The sequence below is a fragment of the Myiozetetes cayanensis genome, unplaced genomic scaffold (assembly GCF_022539395.1).
Source record: "Myiozetetes cayanensis isolate MyiCay16 unplaced genomic scaffold, myiCay2020 scf1, whole genome shotgun sequence".
In the NCBI taxonomy this organism is placed as follows: domain Eukaryota; kingdom Metazoa; phylum Chordata; class Aves; order Passeriformes; family Tyrannidae; genus Myiozetetes; species Myiozetetes cayanensis.
The window spans coordinates 137710874-137732427 of record NW_026086604.1 but is presented as its reverse complement, the minus strand read 5'-3'; the positions used below and the strand labels follow the sequence as shown (position 1 = coordinate 137732427).

At 37.8% G+C, this 21554-nt stretch overlaps 1 protein-coding gene across 13 annotated transcripts in view; it reads left to right on the top strand.

Annotated features, from left to right (window-relative positions):
- The window catches only part of PARD3 (par-3 family cell polarity regulator), a 446652-nt gene that overhangs the window by 166150 nt on the left and 258948 nt on the right, over positions 1 to 21554 (top strand). For all 13 annotated transcript variants that reach the window (XM_050332175.1, XM_050332238.1, XM_050332169.1 and 10 more), the window contains exon 4: positions 13008 to 13186. In XM_050332175.1, coding sequence (XP_050188132.1) covers positions 13008 to 13186 — 179 coding nt within the window. The remainder of the gene's footprint in view (positions 1 to 13007; positions 13187 to 21554) is intronic.

Genomic DNA, 21554 nt, shown 5'->3' with positions numbered 1-21554 from the left:
AAAATGCCAACTAAAACTAAAGTGTGTCTGTACAAATATAAATTTAATTTTGTTCTGGACTGACTTTAAAAAACATCTGCATGAGGGCTCTCTATGTTAGATATCCTTTGTATTTGTAGTGATGAGGAAGTATATTAGCGGTTATTTACTGGAGTAGATTTTTGACATCTCATATGAAATATTAAATACTCTAGCTCTCACATAGTTACCAAAATACCCTGCCTTCAGGGATTGCATAAACATAGGCAGCTAAACAATAATAACTGATTTTTCTGCTTTCTTATTTTACATGAAACTAAAAATAGTGACTTTTATTAAGCAGTAAATTAGTAGTTAGTCAGAACTCCATATTTAATTTAAAAATGGTATAGTTTGGCAAAATGTAAGATAAAATTGCTCAGAGATAATTTTTAGATTTTTAACTAAGTACTTAAGAAAACAGAGGTGGTTCCTGCTGGAAGCACATTGACTGTGAGGTGCACACTGCAGAGAAGTCGATGATCTGTGAGAGCCATGGATGTTCTACTCGCAGTCGTTTATTCTGTGAATGCCCAGGTGCTGTGTACAAACCTCCTAAGGATGCATGGATTGAAAAATTAATATGCTGGGATGTCTTAGTACGAGAAAGCATTCTAAATTCTAATAGATTATAAAATGACAATAGCAAGACTTGTTCCCTAAAATCCATTTCTCTCAGGTGGGCTAAAGAAATAGCTCCATCAGTACAGGAGATGGCTCTCTTCTCCTGTGGCTTTCTTTTAGTTGTTATGCAAGATAACTTTCTTTTGAGGAGTGGAAAATATCTGAATTGCATTTCACAGAGCCTTTGTGGGGAACTAACTTCAGCTAAAAAATATTATTACAGTGAATTTTGGTTTTGGTTATAGCAGGAGCATCTTAAGGATACACAGCTACAGGGTGTGTAGGCGAAGCCCGTGAATGCTGAGGACTGGACACCATAAATGCTCTCACAGCTGTCCTTTGCATCCTGACTGTGGCTTCCCAGTATAGCTTGGGCACTTATCCAGAAAGGCATCTCCTCCTTTGCATCTCTTGAATACTTGAATATAGAGTGATCCTTCCATGTTCCTTCTTTACATTTTTTCATGGTAGCCTTGGCCTGCAGGGGCTGTGTCTGGATGTGTGGCATTCAGGGAAGTGAGTACTCTGTCCATCAGCCCACATGCGAGGCAGCACTGGCCATGGCCTCATGTGGGTTAGTGCAACTGTAGTCCCTTTGTTTTCTGTGTTTCCCTTATGTCCATCCTCAGTAGAGATTTTGTTAACTTGTTATCTTTCTGCAGGGAGGCCTTGGAGCACAGCGAGGTGTTTGTGTAGTAGCACAAGGCGCTTGACTGAGTTCTGATGCAGAAGGAGGCATTCAGCTGCCAGATCACTTGTAACAGCATTTTTCTTCTATTTAGTGGAAAATGCAGAGGGTGTGACAGGTTTTGTCGAGTACTCTAGTCCAGCTGACTACTTGCAGGGCATTTTCAGGATAACCTGTCCTGGGCTATTGATTTTTGTTTGAATCTGTTGAGATTCCTCATGTTCAAGCTACAGTCTCCCAATTATTCATGTTAATTGAAGAGGACCAAGTAATATATGCTGGCAGTCCCCTCTTTTTCTCATTTCAGTGTATCAATACATTTTGGTCTGCAGAACAATAAATACCTTATTAATCTTCAGTGAAGAATGAAGCAGAATGAGAATTCCTTAATAGCATAAAATGAATAATAATCATAATAATTAAAAATATTAATAGATGTTGTAAAATAAAATTTGTCCGCCTCATGTTCCCTCTCTGCATGCAGATACTTGAAATTATTGTAGCACATTCTAGGATGAGATGAGGGAGCCTTGTGGTGTGGAGACAGCTTGGAAAAGTTAGCTGCTGGGAACCTGACAAATTCTGGCATGAAGTATATACCATAGTATTTCAGTAAATATCTTCTGTTAGTTCTGGCTAAAGCTGTTTCTCCACTAAGAAATATGATCTTCATCTCTGGGCTAGAACCAATCACAAATTCTAATGAAATTTGGCAACTGCAAGCATGAAAAGTCATTGATCCAAAAATTCATGAACTGTCTTTCGTGTAGTGAGATTTCCTTTTGAACCTCAGCTGAAGCTCTTTCTATTTGCTTATTCTTCGTTTTGAACTTTTAGGAATAATTTTTTACTCCCTTCAGCCTTGGCAATGTGAATTAAAAAAATGGAGTGAGAGGCATGTAATTAAGCATGCAGAGTAACTGCATATTTCCAAAGAGGAAAGAGAGTAGGGGGAAAAAAAAAAAAAGAGTGTGTGTGGGGTGCAGTGCAGAATAAAAATAAAAAATAAAAAATAAAAGAAAAACAAAAAAGAAAAAAAGAAAAAAGATGTTGCCAAAGTTTTTCCAAGGTATAGAAAACATTTTTCTTTTCCAGAAGAAAACAGTTTAGGTTCCCTGTTGTTGTACTGGACTTTATAAAAATAGGTAGGAATGCTAAACTTTGCACATGCTTCAGGCAGCAGCTAGTCCACTAGTGCTCACTAGGCATGGTTTTAAACAATAAAGGGATATTTATTTCTAGAAAAGAAGAAGAATTAAGGATGTCTACTGGTCTGTCACCCCTTGGAGAACAGCAGGTGTTCTGTTTTATTGTCCCATTGTGGGTATTATCTGAACAATTTAAACAACAACTTCTAGTATGGTCTAAATTGTCTTACTCACTATTTGGCTACTGGGAACACCAGACTTTTCTGCAGAAAGTGATCTTTAACCTTAAGAGTTAATGAGAAGTTTTCAGCATGTTGTGCGGAAGTTGGAGCTTCTTATTCCCCACTCATGTAGTTGGAAAGAGCTTGTTTGGACATCATTAGGTTTGTGTAGTCCCCAAACTTTGCAGCTTCCCAGACCATTCTCCAACCTACCCCCAGTGAAAGGTCAGGCACAGCAGAGAGCCGCACTATCTGCCCTCCCATGTCCTGGGCATGGCAGCTCTGCTGCCGTGCATTCCCTGTGGACGAGGAGGGTTGGTGGCATTTCATCTCATTATTTAAACACGCAAATGTTTGGTTTGTCTTTGGGAATTCAACTTGATACTTGCAGCTGAATGACAGATCTGTATGCTCTATGCTTTGCCTTTGAGCTGTGTTAGTCCCTGCGTGCAGAAGAGCCTTCTGCTAAATATTGTCTATCTGAGCACATGGGGTGGCATGACGTGGCCTTTTCCTAGTTTTGCTTGAGATCTCTCTCTTCTTGATCATCAGCAGCTGATAGCAGTTCAGTGGAACTTTTAACTCATTGAGGCTTGGTAACACTAATGAGAGCATGTTTCATGAATGTACCAATATGCCTCTAATAATCCTAGTAAATGTTTCTGTCATGGAAACAAGAGCAAGTGCCATTGAAATTGCAGAAGCTGTTAATAATTTTTAATAGTTGTTCAGGACTATGTTCACTCTATCTTATTATAGATGGTAGTTGTAATTTTTTTTACTGTGTTGGGACTCAGTAGCTTGCATAGAGGCTATTCCTTTCCACGTTTTATTTTCTTTGTTTTGTACATGTAACTATGAGAATGCATGCACATATAATTTCTGACCAGAAACTCCCCAACCCTTTAAATGATTGTGATCAAGTTTCCTTGGTTGTCATAACTACTATGCTTCAGTTAAAAATCTGTCTAAATAATTTCTGTAACATCGCTATCTGGATTTTGGGTAATGCGGGTTCAGATCCACCTCCAGGCATTGATATTCCAAAATTGTTGCTTTCTCCAGCTTGACAGTGGCCTGTGAACTGGATATGAGTGATTGTTTTTATATCTTAGTAAAGGTTTTGATGATTCCTGAACTTCTCTGCAGTGGAGCAAGGCAGGAGCCAGCCATGCTCAACCCAGCCTGAAAGGAGGTTTGGCCAGTGCCCACTCAATGGGGAGGAGCTTCTCCATAGAAACATAGAGATATAACAGATTAACAGCCAAACACCTTCAAAGATGGAGTGTTCATCTGATGGCTGGCAAAGAAATACCTCTTCCCTCACTGTTTCAAACATAAAGGAGGTAAACTGCCAACATACATAACTTGTTCGTTGTTCACGTAATTAAGGCACCAGAGCGATCCCTGCTGCCACCCATTATTTACCATACCCTGTGTACACAGTGGGCTATTTAGTGATGGTTCTATCATGATGTCTTACAAATCCAGAAGTTTGGGTGTTTTTTCCCATTCTAAACCCCAGCAGAACTGCTGCAGGTGTTCATTTCCTTGCTGTTTGCCCAGGGAATGGCTGGTAGTAAGGTTTTCTTCACTGGGTAGTCGCCACAGAGGTGATGCTGATGGGCAGCCTGGAGGCTCTGCAGCCCTCTGGGCAGTGCAGGCCTTCACCATTCTGACAAGTCACTTTGTGCTGTAATTCATGAGCCAGCGCATGAGGTATTAGGTTTTCACGGAGAGTAGGGAAGGAGAGAGATTCCAGTAGCAGCTTTGTAAGGACTTGTGTAACAACAAATCTCTTGATAATTACACATATTCCTGCTGAATTGCAATTAAGCATGTCTAGCTCTTTGGCGTCTGCATATGATCCAAATTGGAATTCCCACCTCAGGTATGAGGTGATGTAATGATGTACCAGGCTGTGTTGGCAAGGAATGTTGAAAGAAAGCTTATTCTTTGGTAAGTCAGAAATGGATACAGACTGACAAATAGTTCTGAACCCCTAATATCTGGTACTGCAGGGTAGTGGCACTTCTCCCCACCCCTTTTCCTCCTCACATAAAAGCACAGTGATGGCCTGGGGACCAGAAAGGCGTCACGACATTGGCAACCCCAGCAGGTTTTGTCTGACTGAAACTCAATGATGAAAGAACTGTAAGGTGTATTATACACGTTATATCATTCCTAGTTCTTCCCAGCAGAGCTCTTCGAGTTACAATCTAAATCTTATTGTTGCATCTGTATTTCTTCCCTTCTCTCCAGGAAAAAGTTTCAAACACCTTCCTCTAAGAAAGCCTTTCTGAGCCTACGTAAAGCATTTAGACCATAAGAAAATATACAGTTTTCACAGCACAGCATTATGTTTACTAACAGGAACAATTTCACCATTAAGTTTTAGGGGATTTTTCAAAGTTGTGGTAAGAAAAATATCTACCAACTTCCTTCCTTTGTGTCAGAGTGGTGAAGCTTTATGAACTCAAAGCAGTGAGGAATTTGCTCCCGTCACTGTAAACCCTTGCCTGCACTACAAAACAAATGAAGATGTGAAATACAGTGTCTTCATCATAATATAACTAAATATCAATCATAGTCTTATTAGCAAGGCATGATCTTTGATGAAAGCAGAAAAAACTTCAGCAGCAGCAAAGTTGATGATGTTTGTACTGTCGTGCAACTGTTTGAAGAAGTAAGACACAAATTTTTGCAAAGATTTTTAACATCTGGAGGACTAGAAGTGCATTTTTCTTACCTTTGTAGCAGTAGCATGAAAATAGGTAAAGAGGTAATCCAGCATATTTTAAGGAAATCCTTGAAGATTGTACCCAAAAACCTGAGACTGTAGCTCGTTAAAATATTCTGAAGCACAGTTTTTTGACAGAGATGAGTAGAACATTTGTAAAATCTGACATTTTTGTCTTTTCTTTTGGCATGCAAAGATATTTGCATTTTAGAAAAAAGCCCAGAGAAAAGACAGAGAGGGTGTAGGTAATTAAATTTTAATTTCAGTTTTAAAGCTCTTTCTCTAATTAGCTTTAAAAGTCAGTGTCTAAGTAAATTGAGTTTCAAGGTGAAATCATAATTTTCTTCTTGGATCTTAGTATTCAAAAGTAAGAAGAAAGAATATTAGAGAAAGAGAAGGAAGATTGTTACTTTAAAGGCCTTTCAAGATAAGGATTTAACATTACCTCATTATTAAAATATAACTGTGGCAGGTTGTTTTCTTGTTTCTGAATTTCAAGTAATTGAGCAGTCATGGTTGGAAAAATGGAAAACTTAGATTCTATTAAAAGAAACTGAAAATTATACTAAAAAGGTAAGGACTTTTCTTTATTTTGCTTAGTAACAAGACTTTTTTTGGTGGCCTGCTTGCGTTCTTTTCTCTGTTGTCCATTCTTCCAGAGATGATCTTACTGTTCTGTGAGTCACTTTTGATCATACACATGCTGATACAATGCCCTGAGTTTCTTAAAGGTGTGCTAGCATGCATTGGGCTTCTGTATGTGTGTTTTACGCAGCCAGGTGTATTTTCTCTACCTTTATGTCGTGTTTAAGGACACAACCTGCTGCATTCATCTGCCATCTGCTAGACCACCCTGTGCATTTTTAGTGCTGTGGTGCAGCCTCTGCCCCACTCCTGGTGTGGCTGCCTTGCAGAGCCCCAGTGGTGTGGGGCAGTGGCTAGGAGGAAAACAGGCTAATTGTGACTCGTCATGATTTAATGTGCAAATGCTTAGAAATGTGCCATTTTAAAGCTAAAGAAATAAGAAAGCAGAGAACAATATTTGATAACATGGAAAATATGTCTGCGAGGAAGTGCATAAGCTGTTGTTTGGCGATGAATAGCTAGAAGAATAACTGAAAACAGTTGGGTTTGTACGTGAAGTAGTTATAAATATTTGGAATTGTGTGAAGCTAACAATGATTTATTTTCTCTCTAAGAGCAATGGCAATCGTGTTATTTAATCAAGAGTTCTGAACATAACGAAATTAATTTTATGAGTTGATGTTTTTAAGCATAAACATATTTTGAGGTAGAGAAATGCTAATTATCTAAACTATGTCATCTTAAGCTTTCTTGTAATTTTGAAAGGGAGAGCCATGAACATGAGATACCTAGCATTTGCAGGTGAATACTGTATAATTCATGTAATACTTGCAAATATTGAAGCATTGGATAGATATTTAAATGTCTTGAAAATTCTAAGTTAATGTGACCACAACCACTTCAACATGGTTTAAAAATCAGCATAGAAATCTTAAAAATTGAAGGCAATCTTAGTCTAGAGGTTGTTGTCCTGTAGGGTGTCATGAGGATTCCTGTCAGCTTTGGTTTTATTTAACATCTTTAAATCTGGGAGAAGCAGTACTATAAATAGTTTGTTGATTAAGTTTTCAGATGTTGATAGACTGGAAAAATAGAATAAAACAAATGAGGAAAAGATATATAGCCCAGAAGAGATGTTGTACACACACTGACTGCAGTTTGATTCAGCCTGAATAAATAGAAGCTAATGTTTAAGAATAGTGATCTAAACTGAACAAATGCTTTAATAACCGAGACAAAGATGATGAAGTGAGACTATAAAAAAAGTTTTAGGATTTCTGTGGATGTTCTGGGTTGATACCATGACAATAAAATACCAAAGTGTGATTATTGTTGGTTATGTATTAGTGTCAAAGTTAAAAAATGGACAGGGAGGATTCAAACAGCACTGAGGGTATTTCATAAGAGACATACACTATTCTGGGTGCCTTCTGAACAAGTTAAGACTAGAATAATATTTACAAAAATGAACAACAGAGAATTAAGAGAGGCAAAGGTGAAGTTATGTGCTATGTAGCAACTTTTAGGGGACAATTGAGATATTGTTTGTGACAAATGAAAGGAAAAGATAGTTTTGTAAGGGAATGGGAGGCAACTAATGACAGGAGGATAAACTTGGGGGAAATAATACAAATACATAAATTCTGAGGTTTTGACATTCTGAAATGCTGCAAAATATTTTATTAAATAATAATTATTTAAAAGTGGAATGGATTCTAGGAGAGAGAAATATACTGCTCTGGGCCATGGAGAGAGAATTGTTGGGGGGTGTGTGTATATTTATACATATAAGTATATATGTCTATATGTATATATACACATTTATTCCCTTCCTTTGGTGTCACATCCAAAAGTATGTTTCTGAAAAGAACTGCAACTGGCAGTAGCTTTGCAGTGCTCCTGTTTCGTGTCCCTCCCAGCTGCCTTCTCTGTGTAGCATGCCCAAGTTTGCTTCTGCAGGACAGATGGTTCCGTTGTCCCAGGGGAAGTTCTTCACCTCTTGGAACTGCTTAAGTTCTTAATATTTTCTTCTTTTCTGATTCAAGATGCCTACATTTGATTTGCACTGCTTTGTTAATCTTGTAGAGAAGTGCTGGTTTATGTTAGCTGCTGCTAGGGTTTAATGCAGTTTGTAGATAAGTTCACAGTCAGCTGGTTTTTGTCTGCAACTGTTTTTCTTCTGTCCACAGTCTGGTTTACAGCAGCCTTAGTGGTCTTTGGAAGTTACCATCAGTTTGTCTCTAGAGGTTTTCAAATATGAAATTTGAACTGATTAGGGGATTTGAGCTTTTGAAGGTCACAAGGGATGTTTGGCTCTTGATGTGTCCAGCTGAGTAGAACAAGGAACTGAACTGAACCTACTGAAATTGGAACCAGATCTCTGGGAGCTGTGCTGGAGTGTGAAACTCAAGCCTAATCTAAATATTTTTTAACAGATATTTCAGTTAAATATAGACAAAACCTTAACTTGCAGTTTCAAGTACTTCAAGCTGAAAGAAGCAGTTCTGCTTTCCTCAGCCCCTGGATGACCCCTGATTTATCCTTTCTCTTGGGTTCTAGATGGGGATTTGAGGGGAATGATGAGCTGGATTGGCAACAGAGGCAGTAAAGCTCTTCAGTTTCTGTCTCCCATCCCCAGACTGCTTTCTTGATGCTTGGGTAGGATCTATGTGTGTCCTGTGTATACACAGGATGTAGATACACACCCAGATGTAGATACATATCTATGGGCTCACTTTCAGGAACTCTGTCTAACCTGAGCAGGTCTTTTGTTAAAAGCTACTCTTTCCCATAGGGTTTTTGGTTTTACTGCATCATCATTTTCACAGAGTCATCTCTAGAGTGTGGGGAGAAAAAAACGTCCTGTCCTGGTCTACTCATCAGTTGTGGGCCTGTTGGTCTGTGCGAGGTGGCCAGAAATGACTGTGAGATAATTTTTTCATTTCTATGCCTTAAATCCACTGTGTACCAGATTGTGCAAGCTGCAGTTCCACTGAGGAGCTGAAACATCAGTAGAAATCTTCAGAGTAAAATTATCTTGACTATGCTATATAAATATAAGTATGTATTTTTCTAGTCGTGCCCTCCAAGCTGATGTCCAAGAGGAAATTGGTATGGGAAGGTTAATATTAGCTCTGTTCTGGGAGACCACCATCCATTGTGCTGAATGCCTGCACACAGGACGACATATTCAGCTTTATGGATGAAATTTGCCAGATCCTCAAATGCTTTTGCTCGTGAGTGTATTTGAAAATCAGAGAAGGTGACGACCCTTTTAAAATAAAAATGGAATTGCTGGCAGGAAGGGAAGGTACAACTCTGTATTCTTAACATTTAAAGATGGTTATAAAATGTGTATTGGCTGTTTTTATAATTTATAGTGAAACTGCTCTTGCTTTTAATAAAATGAGACTTCCAGTCAGAATTTCATGATTATGAATGTGAGCATTTTGTTATACAGCTTGGATATATCCTACAAATAACCGTTTTCTAGCAGAACTCTGGCTACATACATAACTTAATGGGATTTTCTGTCACATATAATTCTTTCTGAAGTTGACTTGTGGTTGAATACTTCAAGTCCTTGAATGTGACTCAAGAACTGAGTTAGTGGTAACTTTCATGATTTTTAATTTAATTTTTCCGTATTTCTTAGACTTTTAAAACTTCCTGTAATTCATTATTAGATTTACCGTTTCAAGTGCTTATTTAAAAGGCACCTTAGCTGCAGAAGCAAATCAATATTTACAGTGCATTAGTGCCACAGAGAATTTGAAGCCCTGTGATTAGAGTTCATTGCTGTTTTATCCACTCTTCAAAGAAACCACAGACTTCAAACGGTATCAGCCATCATCCTGGAATCAGTGACATTGCATCGGTCCCATGCGTACTTCATCTTGTGGTTTAATTATTAAGTTCCTTTCTTTTGATTTTCCTTTTAATATTTCAAAGTATATCCTCTTCAAATCTATAAATTCAAGTAAAACAGAGGTTTGTATCCAACAATATATTGTGTTTTGTTAAAAAAAAAATCTGTTCAATATATTCTTTTATGTTGTTGTTTTAATGGAGAGTATCAAAATCAAATTAGAATGGTCTCTCAGAACAGAATTGAAGAGAGGAATGTAGGAGATTTTATTTACAGGTTATGGTTAATATAGTGTGAACAGGATTTAATTCTTGGATTAAACCTGGAGCAGTATTGGCCATTGCCATGCATGCATTAGATCTAGCTCCATGTGCTTGTCCCGTTCCAGTAATACAAAAATATTGCCATGTTAAAATTTCTAGTTTAACCAGGAAATACATTGATCTGACACACCCAAATTATTGTCTTTCATAATTTATTGTGAAATTTGCATAGTAATGCAAATTACTTTTCCTTATTGAACCATTTTCATAAGAAGAGATTAGAATAAGCCATGTTGCATCTTTATATTGACAGATCACCTTTTTTTTTTTAAAAGATTTAGAGAAGTGTTCAAAAAATGTCTGAAAATATCTCAATAACTAATGTTACTAAAATGGAGCTGATCATATTAAAGGTGGCTCATCTGTGAGTAAATATTGTAGAGAAGCTTCTCATATTAATGTTTTCTCTGGAGCATATTAATATTTGGGAATTCTGCTGCATAATTGACTACCTGTATTTTGAAAAGTCACTACTTCTTAGCATTGGGCAGACTGTCAGGTTTTCACTACGAAGTGAAAGCCAAGGAACTGATAAAGGCTTGTTCCTCTCCAGAAATGCTGGCTTGAGTTCCAGTTTCTTCCTTTCTTTCTTTGTTGGCAGTTTGGCTTCTTTTCTTGCAGAAGTTCACCCAACTGAACTTTTGTTTTGTCAAGCAATTTGGAGAAGAAGTGTAAAAATACAAGAACATTTTGCTATCACCGTGCTTATATATAGATGTACAAGCATAAGGAGCAAGTGAACTCATGTTTGAAAATTGTAGTTCTCTGTTGTAGGGTGGGTAGCTAAGGCAAACAGGATAATATGCATGGGGTGCTGCTTGGAACAAACATAGATTAGTATTTTTCTTAAGAAGCACTACATACTAGAGAGCCACTTTCTGGCTCAGGCTGATCTAATAAACGAGAGTGAATGTTCAGGGCTGCACCAGGAGCACAGGCAGTGCTCTGAAGGGGTCATTTCATCCTGTGTGGTGAGGCACTGGCTGGGGCTGCAGCTGAGCCACCTTTGTTCAGAGACCTCTTGTGATTTGATATAGTGCACTGTCAGTATGTTTGCTGTAGAGGGGGAGAGGAGATGCTTTGCCTTCACCTGCTTCATGAAACTTGAAGTAGTTGAAGACAAGGCAATCAAAGAAAAACCCTCTATAAGAGTTTATGAGTATATACTGAGCAATCAAATTCCAAGTAGACTTAACTGAGACCATTAAGACTTTCCTGCATAATTAGTGATCTTTCATGAAATATTCTTGTAGTTAATTCTTGTTCTGTTTTACACATATATATGTGTGTATAGAGTATGTATGTGTATAAATATGTGTATACATATTCATAAGAGCATTTTATTTCCTCTAAATTAACTCTGTTATGAAAATGAAAAGAAAAAATTGAAAGGAAAGAGAAATAGTACAACAGTTGTGAGGGAAAAAACATGAATTCTTTGTTATTGTTTGCCATACTGAACATAAAATAGAGTGTTTTGGTGTTTGTTTGTGTACACTTCTGCATATCTCAACAGCAAGAGTCCTAGCAAATTTAAAAAAACCCTCACACGTTTTCATTGTGTGGCATGACTTTCTGTATTTCTCAGTGTCTTTATAATACCATGCAAAATAAGATGATTATTAGTATTATATGTGGCATTCACGTAAAGATATTGTTGATTGTCCACTCATTTAACAAACAACTTCGATCACTGTGTTTTCCTGCTGGTGTTGTGAGACATGCACCTTCAGTTTCCTTGGGAACTGTTTCATGCTAGCATTAAAACATAGTTCTGGTTTTTATTCTCAGCTGTTGTCCAGTGTGACTTTTCCACTGACTCTGCTGCTTACGTTCCATCGCTTTCACCTTTTTCTTTTCCACTTTGCATTCAAGGTTCCCAGTGCAGCAATAAAGAGAAATAAAACTGATAAATCACAGCCCCTCTGTTCTGATGCTGAGTGGAAGAGTACTAAGAGGTCACAAATTCAGGCAATGAAACTTCTGTTTGGGCAAGGAGAGGATAGATGTGTGGATATTTGTTGTAGGATAATAAATGAAATTGAAAAAAATTAAGTTGTATTTCAAGAAAAACTACCTTTAATGTGCTATCAAAGTTTCCAGAATGGATGTGACCTCTGCGTATATTAAGAAAACCTTATCTCTTTCCAATCAGTCTACCTGCCTGCTGCATCATTTATTACTAATGAAATATTTTTCTTCTGTCACTCATGCCAGCTGGAAGGCTAAGGGAATCAGGGTAAATCAGCACTGATCTTGTTTCAGCTGTCAGGAAGAGGCAAAGGAAGAATGCAGAATAGAAAACAGTCTCTTCCATAAGTTTTGAGAAAGAAATTGAGAGTATATTTTAGAGGGTGAGGAGGCTGCCTTTTGCTGGCTGGCAGCTTCTTGACAGCGTGCTGTGCTAGCACTGCCCAGGCAGTGGCATGGGGGGCACATCGTCCTAGTCCACCCCTTTGTCACCAGGCTTTGGCTACTCACTCTTTTTTATTTTACATAACAACCAGCAGATAGGAGCGATGCCGTGCTCACACTCAGAAAGCCACCAAGCTGTGCTGTGTTCAGAGTTTGATTTTCCCTTCATTTTCTCCTTGTGTGGCCAAGCAGCAAGGCTGTGGTTTTGAGGAAACAGACCTTGTCCTTGAGGAGCTATGCTGAGGTCAATAACTCCTTACTCTGTGAAACCACATTTGGTCAAAACCACCCATCCAGAGCTTGAAAAAATATTTTTCCTTTGTCAAAAACATTTTAAATCTAGTCAGTGTTTATTTACTGTCTGTTTTATTCTTCAGATATGCCTCTTCATGTCCGACGCAGTAGTGACCCTGCACTGATTGGCCTCTCAACCTCTGTAAGTGACACAAATTTTTCTTCAGAAGAACCTTCACGGAAAAACCCTACAAGGTGGTCCACAACAGCAGGATTCCTCAAGCAGAACACCCCTGGCGTGCCCAGTGCGCATGAAAGAAAGGTATATTTCTTTCTCCTTCTTTATGAAATAAATGGAAAATATGTATGAGTCCTGAATTATTTCCAGCCTCTCTCACCTGCTCCTTGTTTAAAGTTGTGTTTTCTGACCTTGTCTTCCAAATCATATCATCAGCAGAGAAGTGTATGAGTCACACGTGTGTCCTGCTCTTCAGATACTCTTTGTGATCCACACAGCAGGGATTCTAAAAACTTGATTTTTGCTGTTAGCTGTAGTTGAAGCTCAGATTACTCATTACTCTGCAAAGCAGGGCCTAAATGCTGTCATGCATTTGGGTGGTGTGGTGTTTTTTTGGTTTATTTTTTTTTAAGTTAATAGGCCTTGTCTGTAATGATTTTTACTGATCTCTGTAGAAGTCCTAATGTCAGTAAATAATCTGAATGCCCACAGCTGGTCTGGTTTGTCTTTCTGACACAGCTTTGCTAGTTTTCACTTTCTGAGGCTCTAGTCAAGTAACACAAAACACAAATTGCAAATGATTTCTCATTTCAATAACATTCTTTAAACCAAAATAGTGAAATGTAGAGTGAATATTTTTTCCATATTTTTTTCAATATGATTTCAGTATCTTTATATGAATTGCATTACTCACTAGAGAAGTCAGCAGGAAGCTCTCTTCTCAGTGCATTATTAAAAAAAATAAATTGGAAGAAACATACCCTTTTGTACAGATCCCAACATTGCCCATATTTGTGATGATAACTTGCAGACAAACTCAGAAGGAAAAAAAGTATTTTCTAATAGAAATGAGTAATTTAAAAAGAATATTACACTTATGGTTACCATATTGACTATACAGCACAAAGTCATCATGGCAAATACACAGCTTATTTTAGCTTTTATTTCTTTCCCTTCATTTTTATTATTTCTGCATAGTATAAATGCAAACTAAGACTCAGCAGTTGGGACTCCGTCACCCAAATAAAGAAGTCATTATATGCTGCTAATGAACTGAGCTATTTTTGGTGGGCTTTTGTTCATTTCAAAAACATCTGTAAAAGCTCAGTGCTTATAGGCATGCAGAGGTGTCTGTTTAACATGGTGTTGTTAGGTTTCTGCTGGAGCAGGATTGCAGGTAATGGTATATTTTCTGTCACTTGTACTGGTGTGGCACTTGTGGCACAGAAGTGTATGTTGTTTTGAAATAATGTCTTTTAATCTATTCTGATTCAGAGAAGAAAAATTATAATCTAATCCTTTTTAAGTATTAACATTTTCAGTTAATTTTTCTGCAATCATAGTGAGATGACATTTCATTACTCCACAAGCATAGATATGAAGGGCCATACATAGCATGATCAAATTTCTCTGAGTGTCTGAAGAAATTGGAGGAAACTGAACAGCAGCTCATCTTTCACACTAGTTTTCTTGCATCATTAGTTGTTCAGCATGTACTTACTCTTGATTTTTGTGAAAATATTTCATGTCTACTGGAGTACAGTGACCAAGCTGGAAAGGAATGCATGTGATCTCATACAGTGATGGGAAACAAGGCACCAGAGAACCTTAAATCAAAAAGATTGGAAAAAATTTAAGTTATATTAATTAGCACAATAGATACTGATAATTTGGTTTACCTTTTTTGCATATTTTTTATATTGATCTTTTGAATATAGGTAAGATTTACTAAACATCTGGAATTAAATAGTAATTGCTGTGCAATGTGTGTTATGAATTAATCTCGAGTTCATTTGTGTTAGACTGGTTTTTTCTGTTTTCAGTGTCTTAATTGCTTCATGTGAGTCAAGATTTTATAGTCAATCCTATTTCTCTTAGGAATGGATATTAAGAATTCTACTTTCTTTTCCCAATATAAACAACAATTTCATTTCTATTATTATTTTATAAGGTGTATTTTTGAAGTTCCTGTCACCAGGAACTAACACTGAGTTTTTACAAATATATTTGTGTTATTTGAACTATAGAAAATCCTCACTATTTTCTTAGGTTGTTTTCTTCAGCTACTCGTATAACAAAGAGATGGCTGTGCTTTGTTCCAGACTGTTTCATTGATTATAGATGACAGACATTTTGAGAAAAGCAATGAGAACAATCTTAATTTTCTGCTCAGTGCATTGGGCTTGAGCACCCATATATCTTTTGTGGGCGGTTGGCACTATGTAATGTTTTCACTGCAGTTCTCTCTCTTGACAGCACAAGAACATATGTTCTTGGGCTGAGATTTGCAGCACAGTTGTAGATTAGCAACTTTGCCCCAGCAGTATCTTGCAGAAACAAGAAACGGGTTTCTGGGAAAGTTGCCAAAAGCTTCATCCACCTACTGACTCTTAAGAAGTGACATTACTTTCAGTCCGTCACCTCTAAGGAGAAGTAATTGACAGGTAGAAACCCTGTCCAATTTTTGGAGGAATTAGCAGAGAGGAAACTGCATGTGCCTAGCAGAGGGGATTTATTTCTTGGGGACAAGTGAGAGAAGACTTCTTAATGGTGTTTGTTTCATTTTGGGTATGAAGAATTTGGAATGGCAGGAAAATGGGCAGATACCCAAGCTGAGATGAAATGAAGGGGTGGGAGTGCTGCCATGCACCAAAGTCTGTGAGGAGCCAGGACATATGCCAGTAGTTCTGGGCAACAGAAAGGGAAAAGGGGAAGAGGGAAAATACGGGCTGTTTGAAGGATCCTACTGAAGAAACTGTAGTGCTGCCTATAGGTACTAGGATAGATGGAGACAGTAGGATCTGCTTTGTCCCTAGGGAAAGAAGGGATGAGCAGAGACACAGTTTACTCTGGAGGGGCCTGAGTTGGTCATGTGAAGATTTGGATGTGTGTTAATTGAGATGCATTTCTGCTGCAATAAGTAGAATGTTTTGATATGAAATCCTTGCCTAAACTGGATGTGCACTCTCATCCATATCTTAGATAATCTTATTGTGAGGAAACATTTTATTTATTATCAGGATATTGTAATACACTCTGTGTTTCCTTAGAGAATTGGAATCTTGCTTAATTTCTAGTTTCTGTGTTGTTCACCTGGAAGAGCAACTGAAAACCAGGTGCTTTCTGTCCCAAAGTACTTATTTATTTGCAGAATTATTGATTATTTACAAGTTATTGTAGTGTTGGTAACTGTACTCATCTAAGTAATTCCTGACCTCATCCTTGCCATGAGTGATTTCAACCAAATGATTAGGTCTTTTCATCTGTGAAAGTATTCACAAAATTGGCTTATGATTATCTTCAGCTTTAGTAGGTAAATTCACTTCTTGGGGATTTTTTTTGTAACTGAATATTAAAATAATTTTCAAATATTTTTTTGTGTACGTGTGAGGCATATCTGTATAACCTAGTGACTCATGACTTGACTTAATCCTGTCTCTTGCTTCCTTGAGCCATTTTAATGAAACCAGAAGAAATCTCTTAGTAGGAATCTCTTCTCAGAGGCCTGGATTTGCAAACTGGGATTTTGTTTGAATTGTGTTGAACTGTATAGGTGAACAGATTGTACACAGCTGAAGCATATCATGTGTGCTTTCTTCCATTGCAGTGAAATCTTTTTTGATATTGTTGTTTTCTGAATAACTGTTATTTTGAATCACATTCTTAATAATTCAGTACCAAAGCCTATTGGCTTAACTACTTACTTTTAATAGATATGAGCTGCATTAATGAAAATCATGTTTCTTTTTCTTTAGATGTTTGTGTCATGGTATTGGAAGAATGTAAATGCAACAACCAGATATGTTGCATCTTATAACGACAGTGAATTAATTATCCCATATATTTTCAATGTGCTTTCTTAAATTTGCATCTCCATTTGTGGTAGGGAATGGCTTATAATTTCAAATTAGTTACCTGCTTTGATCCTGCTTCTCTGGAAGGTGCAAGACTTATCTAGTTAACCTGTCTTGCTTAATGCAGAGATACAGCGTGGCTAACCAGCTTAGGAAAACCTTCCTACTGTGACTTTTCTGCTTTTGATTACTATATTGTTCCATCAGAGATAACAACATTGGTACAGCAGAAAGAAGTGAAAATGTATGTTAAGAAGGACAGCTCAGGAGAGAGTAAAATGTTTGTGCATGTGCCTCTTGCTCTTGGGTCACCCACCTGGAGCAAAGCAAATGGCACACAACATGCTCTGTGGGTTGGATCAGCAACAGCAAACACATAACTGAGTGTACTTGGCACATTGTTTTGTAATTGCTTCTTTCCTTTTCTTTTTGTCTTTGCCATTTAGTCAGAAGCCAGATTTTTTGCTTATTTGTTGTTAAATGGGTTTGTCCATATGTGTATTTCTAGGTGGAAAATTATGGTGTCTTCTGGGAATAATAATTGTTTTTAGGATATGCTTTCTTCCTACTTTGAAACCTAATCTTTTTGAGCTCTGTAAATTGCAGAGAAAGAATTTGAAACTTTATGTGAGTGATCTAAGTCTCATCTACTGTCAAATATCTTATCTGTCAAACATTCTGTTTTCCACATCTCCTGTTCCAGGTATTTTTGCTGTTCCCATGGGCTGAGAATGAGCAGTACAAATTTTCAAATTGTTGGGTTACAGAGTTTTATATTTATGTGAAAGATGCAATGCTTTCTAATCCTCTTTGTAAACAGAATAAAAAAAGTATTTCCCTAATGAAATATGTCTAGATAGGGAAAATCATGAATGCATTTTTTGAAAAGCTTCAACAATAATGGTATGTCAGTGTCAAAATCAGATTTAAAGCGAAAATGAGTTTCGTTTAGCTTTGAGTCCTTTTAAACACAGCTTAGTGAAGTTTGCTTTGTCACTGTCACCAAAGACATGGTATTTTAATAGATTTTAATTATAATTCAAAGGATTGAAGAACCCTGTGTTTGAACTTTTTGTGTTAGTGTCATTTTATAGTCAGGGAGTCTGAATTGCAGAGTGTAAATCTATGAAATTGACTAGGGAGGACTGTGGACTAATAGGCTGGGCATCGTTGTGAGAACGAAAGGCGTAAGTGTTGCTGATGCTTCTTGGGAACTTCGTTCTCTGGTACTCCTGGCATTCTTTGTACTCCTGCAGAAGGGAGGTGCTGTGTGCCAGGTGAACAATGTTGGAAAGGTGCTGTAATTCAACAGAATCTGCTAAGGAGAAGTACAGGAAATCTGCAAAGAGCCTGGCATCTTTGTCACAATAGGTTTTGAATCCCCACATGATGAATACAGCTTTCTGCTTTTGAAATAAAAATGCAATGTTTGAAACAGAAGTTCTGAAAAATTCAATTACCGCAAATATTTCTTCATCCAGGTTTATTTGAGCAGGGATTTTCTCTTTTCAGTAAGATAGTCATGATTTTTGTCATTCCAGATGTGATTTCACATAGACTAAGAGGATGGAAAATGAAGAGTGGGTTATCCTCTGATGATCAAATGGAGCGTTTTAATGTAAAAAATGTTTTTATAGGAGAGAAAATAATGGAAATTCAAGAAAACAAAAGTTATATGCATCAGTTTTCTTTCTTTGTGATAGTAACTTGTTGCTGGCATCTTGTCATGTGATGATAAAATCTTTTAGAGGAATCGTACCCAGAGAGAGTGCAATATAAAATAAACATAGTATGTGTTATTTTTGTCCTGGGTGGCGTGTAAAATTCATGACTTTCACAGAATCACAGAACAGCTGAGATTGGAAGGTACCTCTGGAGACTGTTGAGTCCAGCCTTTCTGGTCAAAACAGGGGCAGCCAGATCAGGTTACTCAGGTCTGTGTCCAGTCAGGTTTTGAGTATAGATATCTCCAAGGATGGAGCCTGCACCACCTCTTTGAGCAACCTCTTCCAGTGTTCAATCACTCTTAGAGTAAAAGAGTTTTTTCTTATGTTTTGATAAAGTAACTTTTATTTCTTTAAGTGCCCATTGCCTCTGGTGCTTTCACTAAATACCATGAAGAGTTGTCTGATTTCTTTAACAGAGTAGCTACTGATATTTTAATGCAATAAAAATAAAACCTCTAGGAAAGAAATCAAAACTCCTACCTTTCAAATTGCAAAAGCAAATACAGTATTTCTTATCACCACCAGCAAGTTGGGAATGAGAGACACAAAGTGAAAAATCCATACCTAGTGCACCGAGGTAACAGCCAATGTGCATCACTTGGTATGTGCTGTTCTGTTTGCTGAGGACTGTGTACATGGATAGGATTCAGCTGTTTGCATCCAAAAGTCAGTCATGACCAGATGTGTTAAGCATGGAGAAACAACAATAAAAACAACAAATCCAAAGTGAAGGTGTGATTTTCTCCATCTCCTTTATTGTTTCACCTCTTTTTGCTCCGTCATCCATTTGTGGATGCCCATCTGTCAGATTTCCTCTCTGTCCCCCAAAAGAGACAGATTATTTGTGTAAGATCTGAAAACTGGTGAGGTTTTTTCCCACTTCTGCTCTGAGGCTGATCAGGTCCATTGATCATTCTCAGTCTTTGTTCTTCATCACATAGGAAGAGTGTGTATTTATAGTCCCAGTGCTGTGCTAGCCCATGTCTCTCTCTCTGTGATGGGTGAGCAGTGTCTGGATGAGCAATGTCTGGTCCATATGTGAGGGGACATGGTGCTGCATCACGAGCTGGGAATGCCAAGGAGGGTCTCGGTGAGCGAGTCTCTTACTCTGGATGAAGGAGGGGTGGAATGTGCACAGGTTGTTTGTCTTTTCACTTCAGTAAATGTGGTGTACAGCATCTCTCTGAGAGACAATGAAAGCTATACTGAAAACAAAAAGCTCTCAAGTACATGGTATAGGATAATTGAAGGCTGCTTCTCTGCCATTCAACTAAGTGAATGTGTACTTTGTAAATTCCCACGTTTAAATCTTAAATCTATTGCTTTTAATTTTTTATGGTTTTACTTCTCTCCCTGGGTTTGAGGGCGAAAAACTCTTTGCCTGAAAGAGTAGACTGATAAAAGATTGAATAAGTTGTAAAAAAAAAAAAAAGTAGGATGTTCAGGTTTAGTGATTTTTTTTAAGTTTAGAAAAACATGTATTTTCCTTGGCAACAGTTGGATCTGGGTTTTGACCTGATTTCATCTGTTTAGTTGTACCTACAACCATGCAACCATATACACTTGTGATTCAAGTATTTGTTTTCTGATTATCAAGGTTATGTATTGGTGCAAAGTGTGTTTGAATGTTGACTGAATGTGTAGCTAGCAAGAAAAAGAACTTCAGTATACAATTCAGGTTGAAGGTTGTGCTACCCATCAGTGTTCTGACATGAACCTGCATGTTTTAAACAGTGAAAATTTCAGCTTTTTTTTGCTATATTTGCTGCATTTTTAAATTAACTTATCTCATCTTGCAATGAATACTAGTCATATAAGCAGGCAAGAAAGACAAACAGGCAGTCTCAGAATAAAATTCACTCATATATGGAACTAATCAGTGTAAAGGACAAGTATGGCTGGGGAGATGATGGTAAGCTTTAGTTAGAGGGGAAAATCAGCTCCAGTATAAACAGGATTTCAAACTAGGGATGCCTAGTCACCTTCTGGGCTTAATTCTGTTATGACTAACTTTGGGGTTGAAACACTTAGCAGGTCACTGAGCCTGGTTTTGTTTTACAGCCTTGACAGAAAGGGGATGATCATTGTTTGCTACCACCCAGTTTTATTATCTCTTTATAAACGAGCTCTTCAGCTCCTGTACACAGATGTTCAACTTAAGAGCATTGCCTGCTGAGCACATGAAGTAAAAGAAATGTGGATAAAAATTAAAACCATAAGAGGGAGAAAGATGGGAAGCTGTTCAGTGTGAGAAAGTCAGCTTAGACTGCAAGGAGCTGAAGGTGTTGATGCTGCAATAAACTCAGATAAAAGAGAAACACACTGCTACAAGCCACCTGTCTGGTACCCCTTTGGGCTTTCCCCACAGACTGCAGGAGAGATTCTGGCCAAAGTCTGAAATGAACTGGCAAGCTGGATGAGATGATGGATGCTTTGCTGGGAGCCTTGTGGAGACCCCTGTCCCTGTTGTTCCATCTGGAGAAGGGTGGGTGGTTTGGGTGAGGTTGGGCAGTGGGGAGGAGGATGGGCTGAATGTGTGAGAAGGCACTGCTACTTGCTGTGGATTTGGGGCTTCTCCTTCATGCTTCTGACCTTAAATACATACACTTCTCAATGATTGTCAGTGTACTGAAGAAAGAGGGGAGAAAGAGTTTGGTTACTCAGAGAAGAAAGAATGGTTACTCATATGCCAGCCTCCTTTCTTCATTTCAGAATCACAGATGCAAATTTCTACATGTACAGCCAGTTGCAGAATTTTAGAGGTGTGGCCACCTGCAAGTATCTGCCTGACACTTAAAAGGATACTGCTGGTGGTATATGAGATATTCTTCATGTCAAGATCCAGATATAAGGTCCTTGTGAGATTTCCTG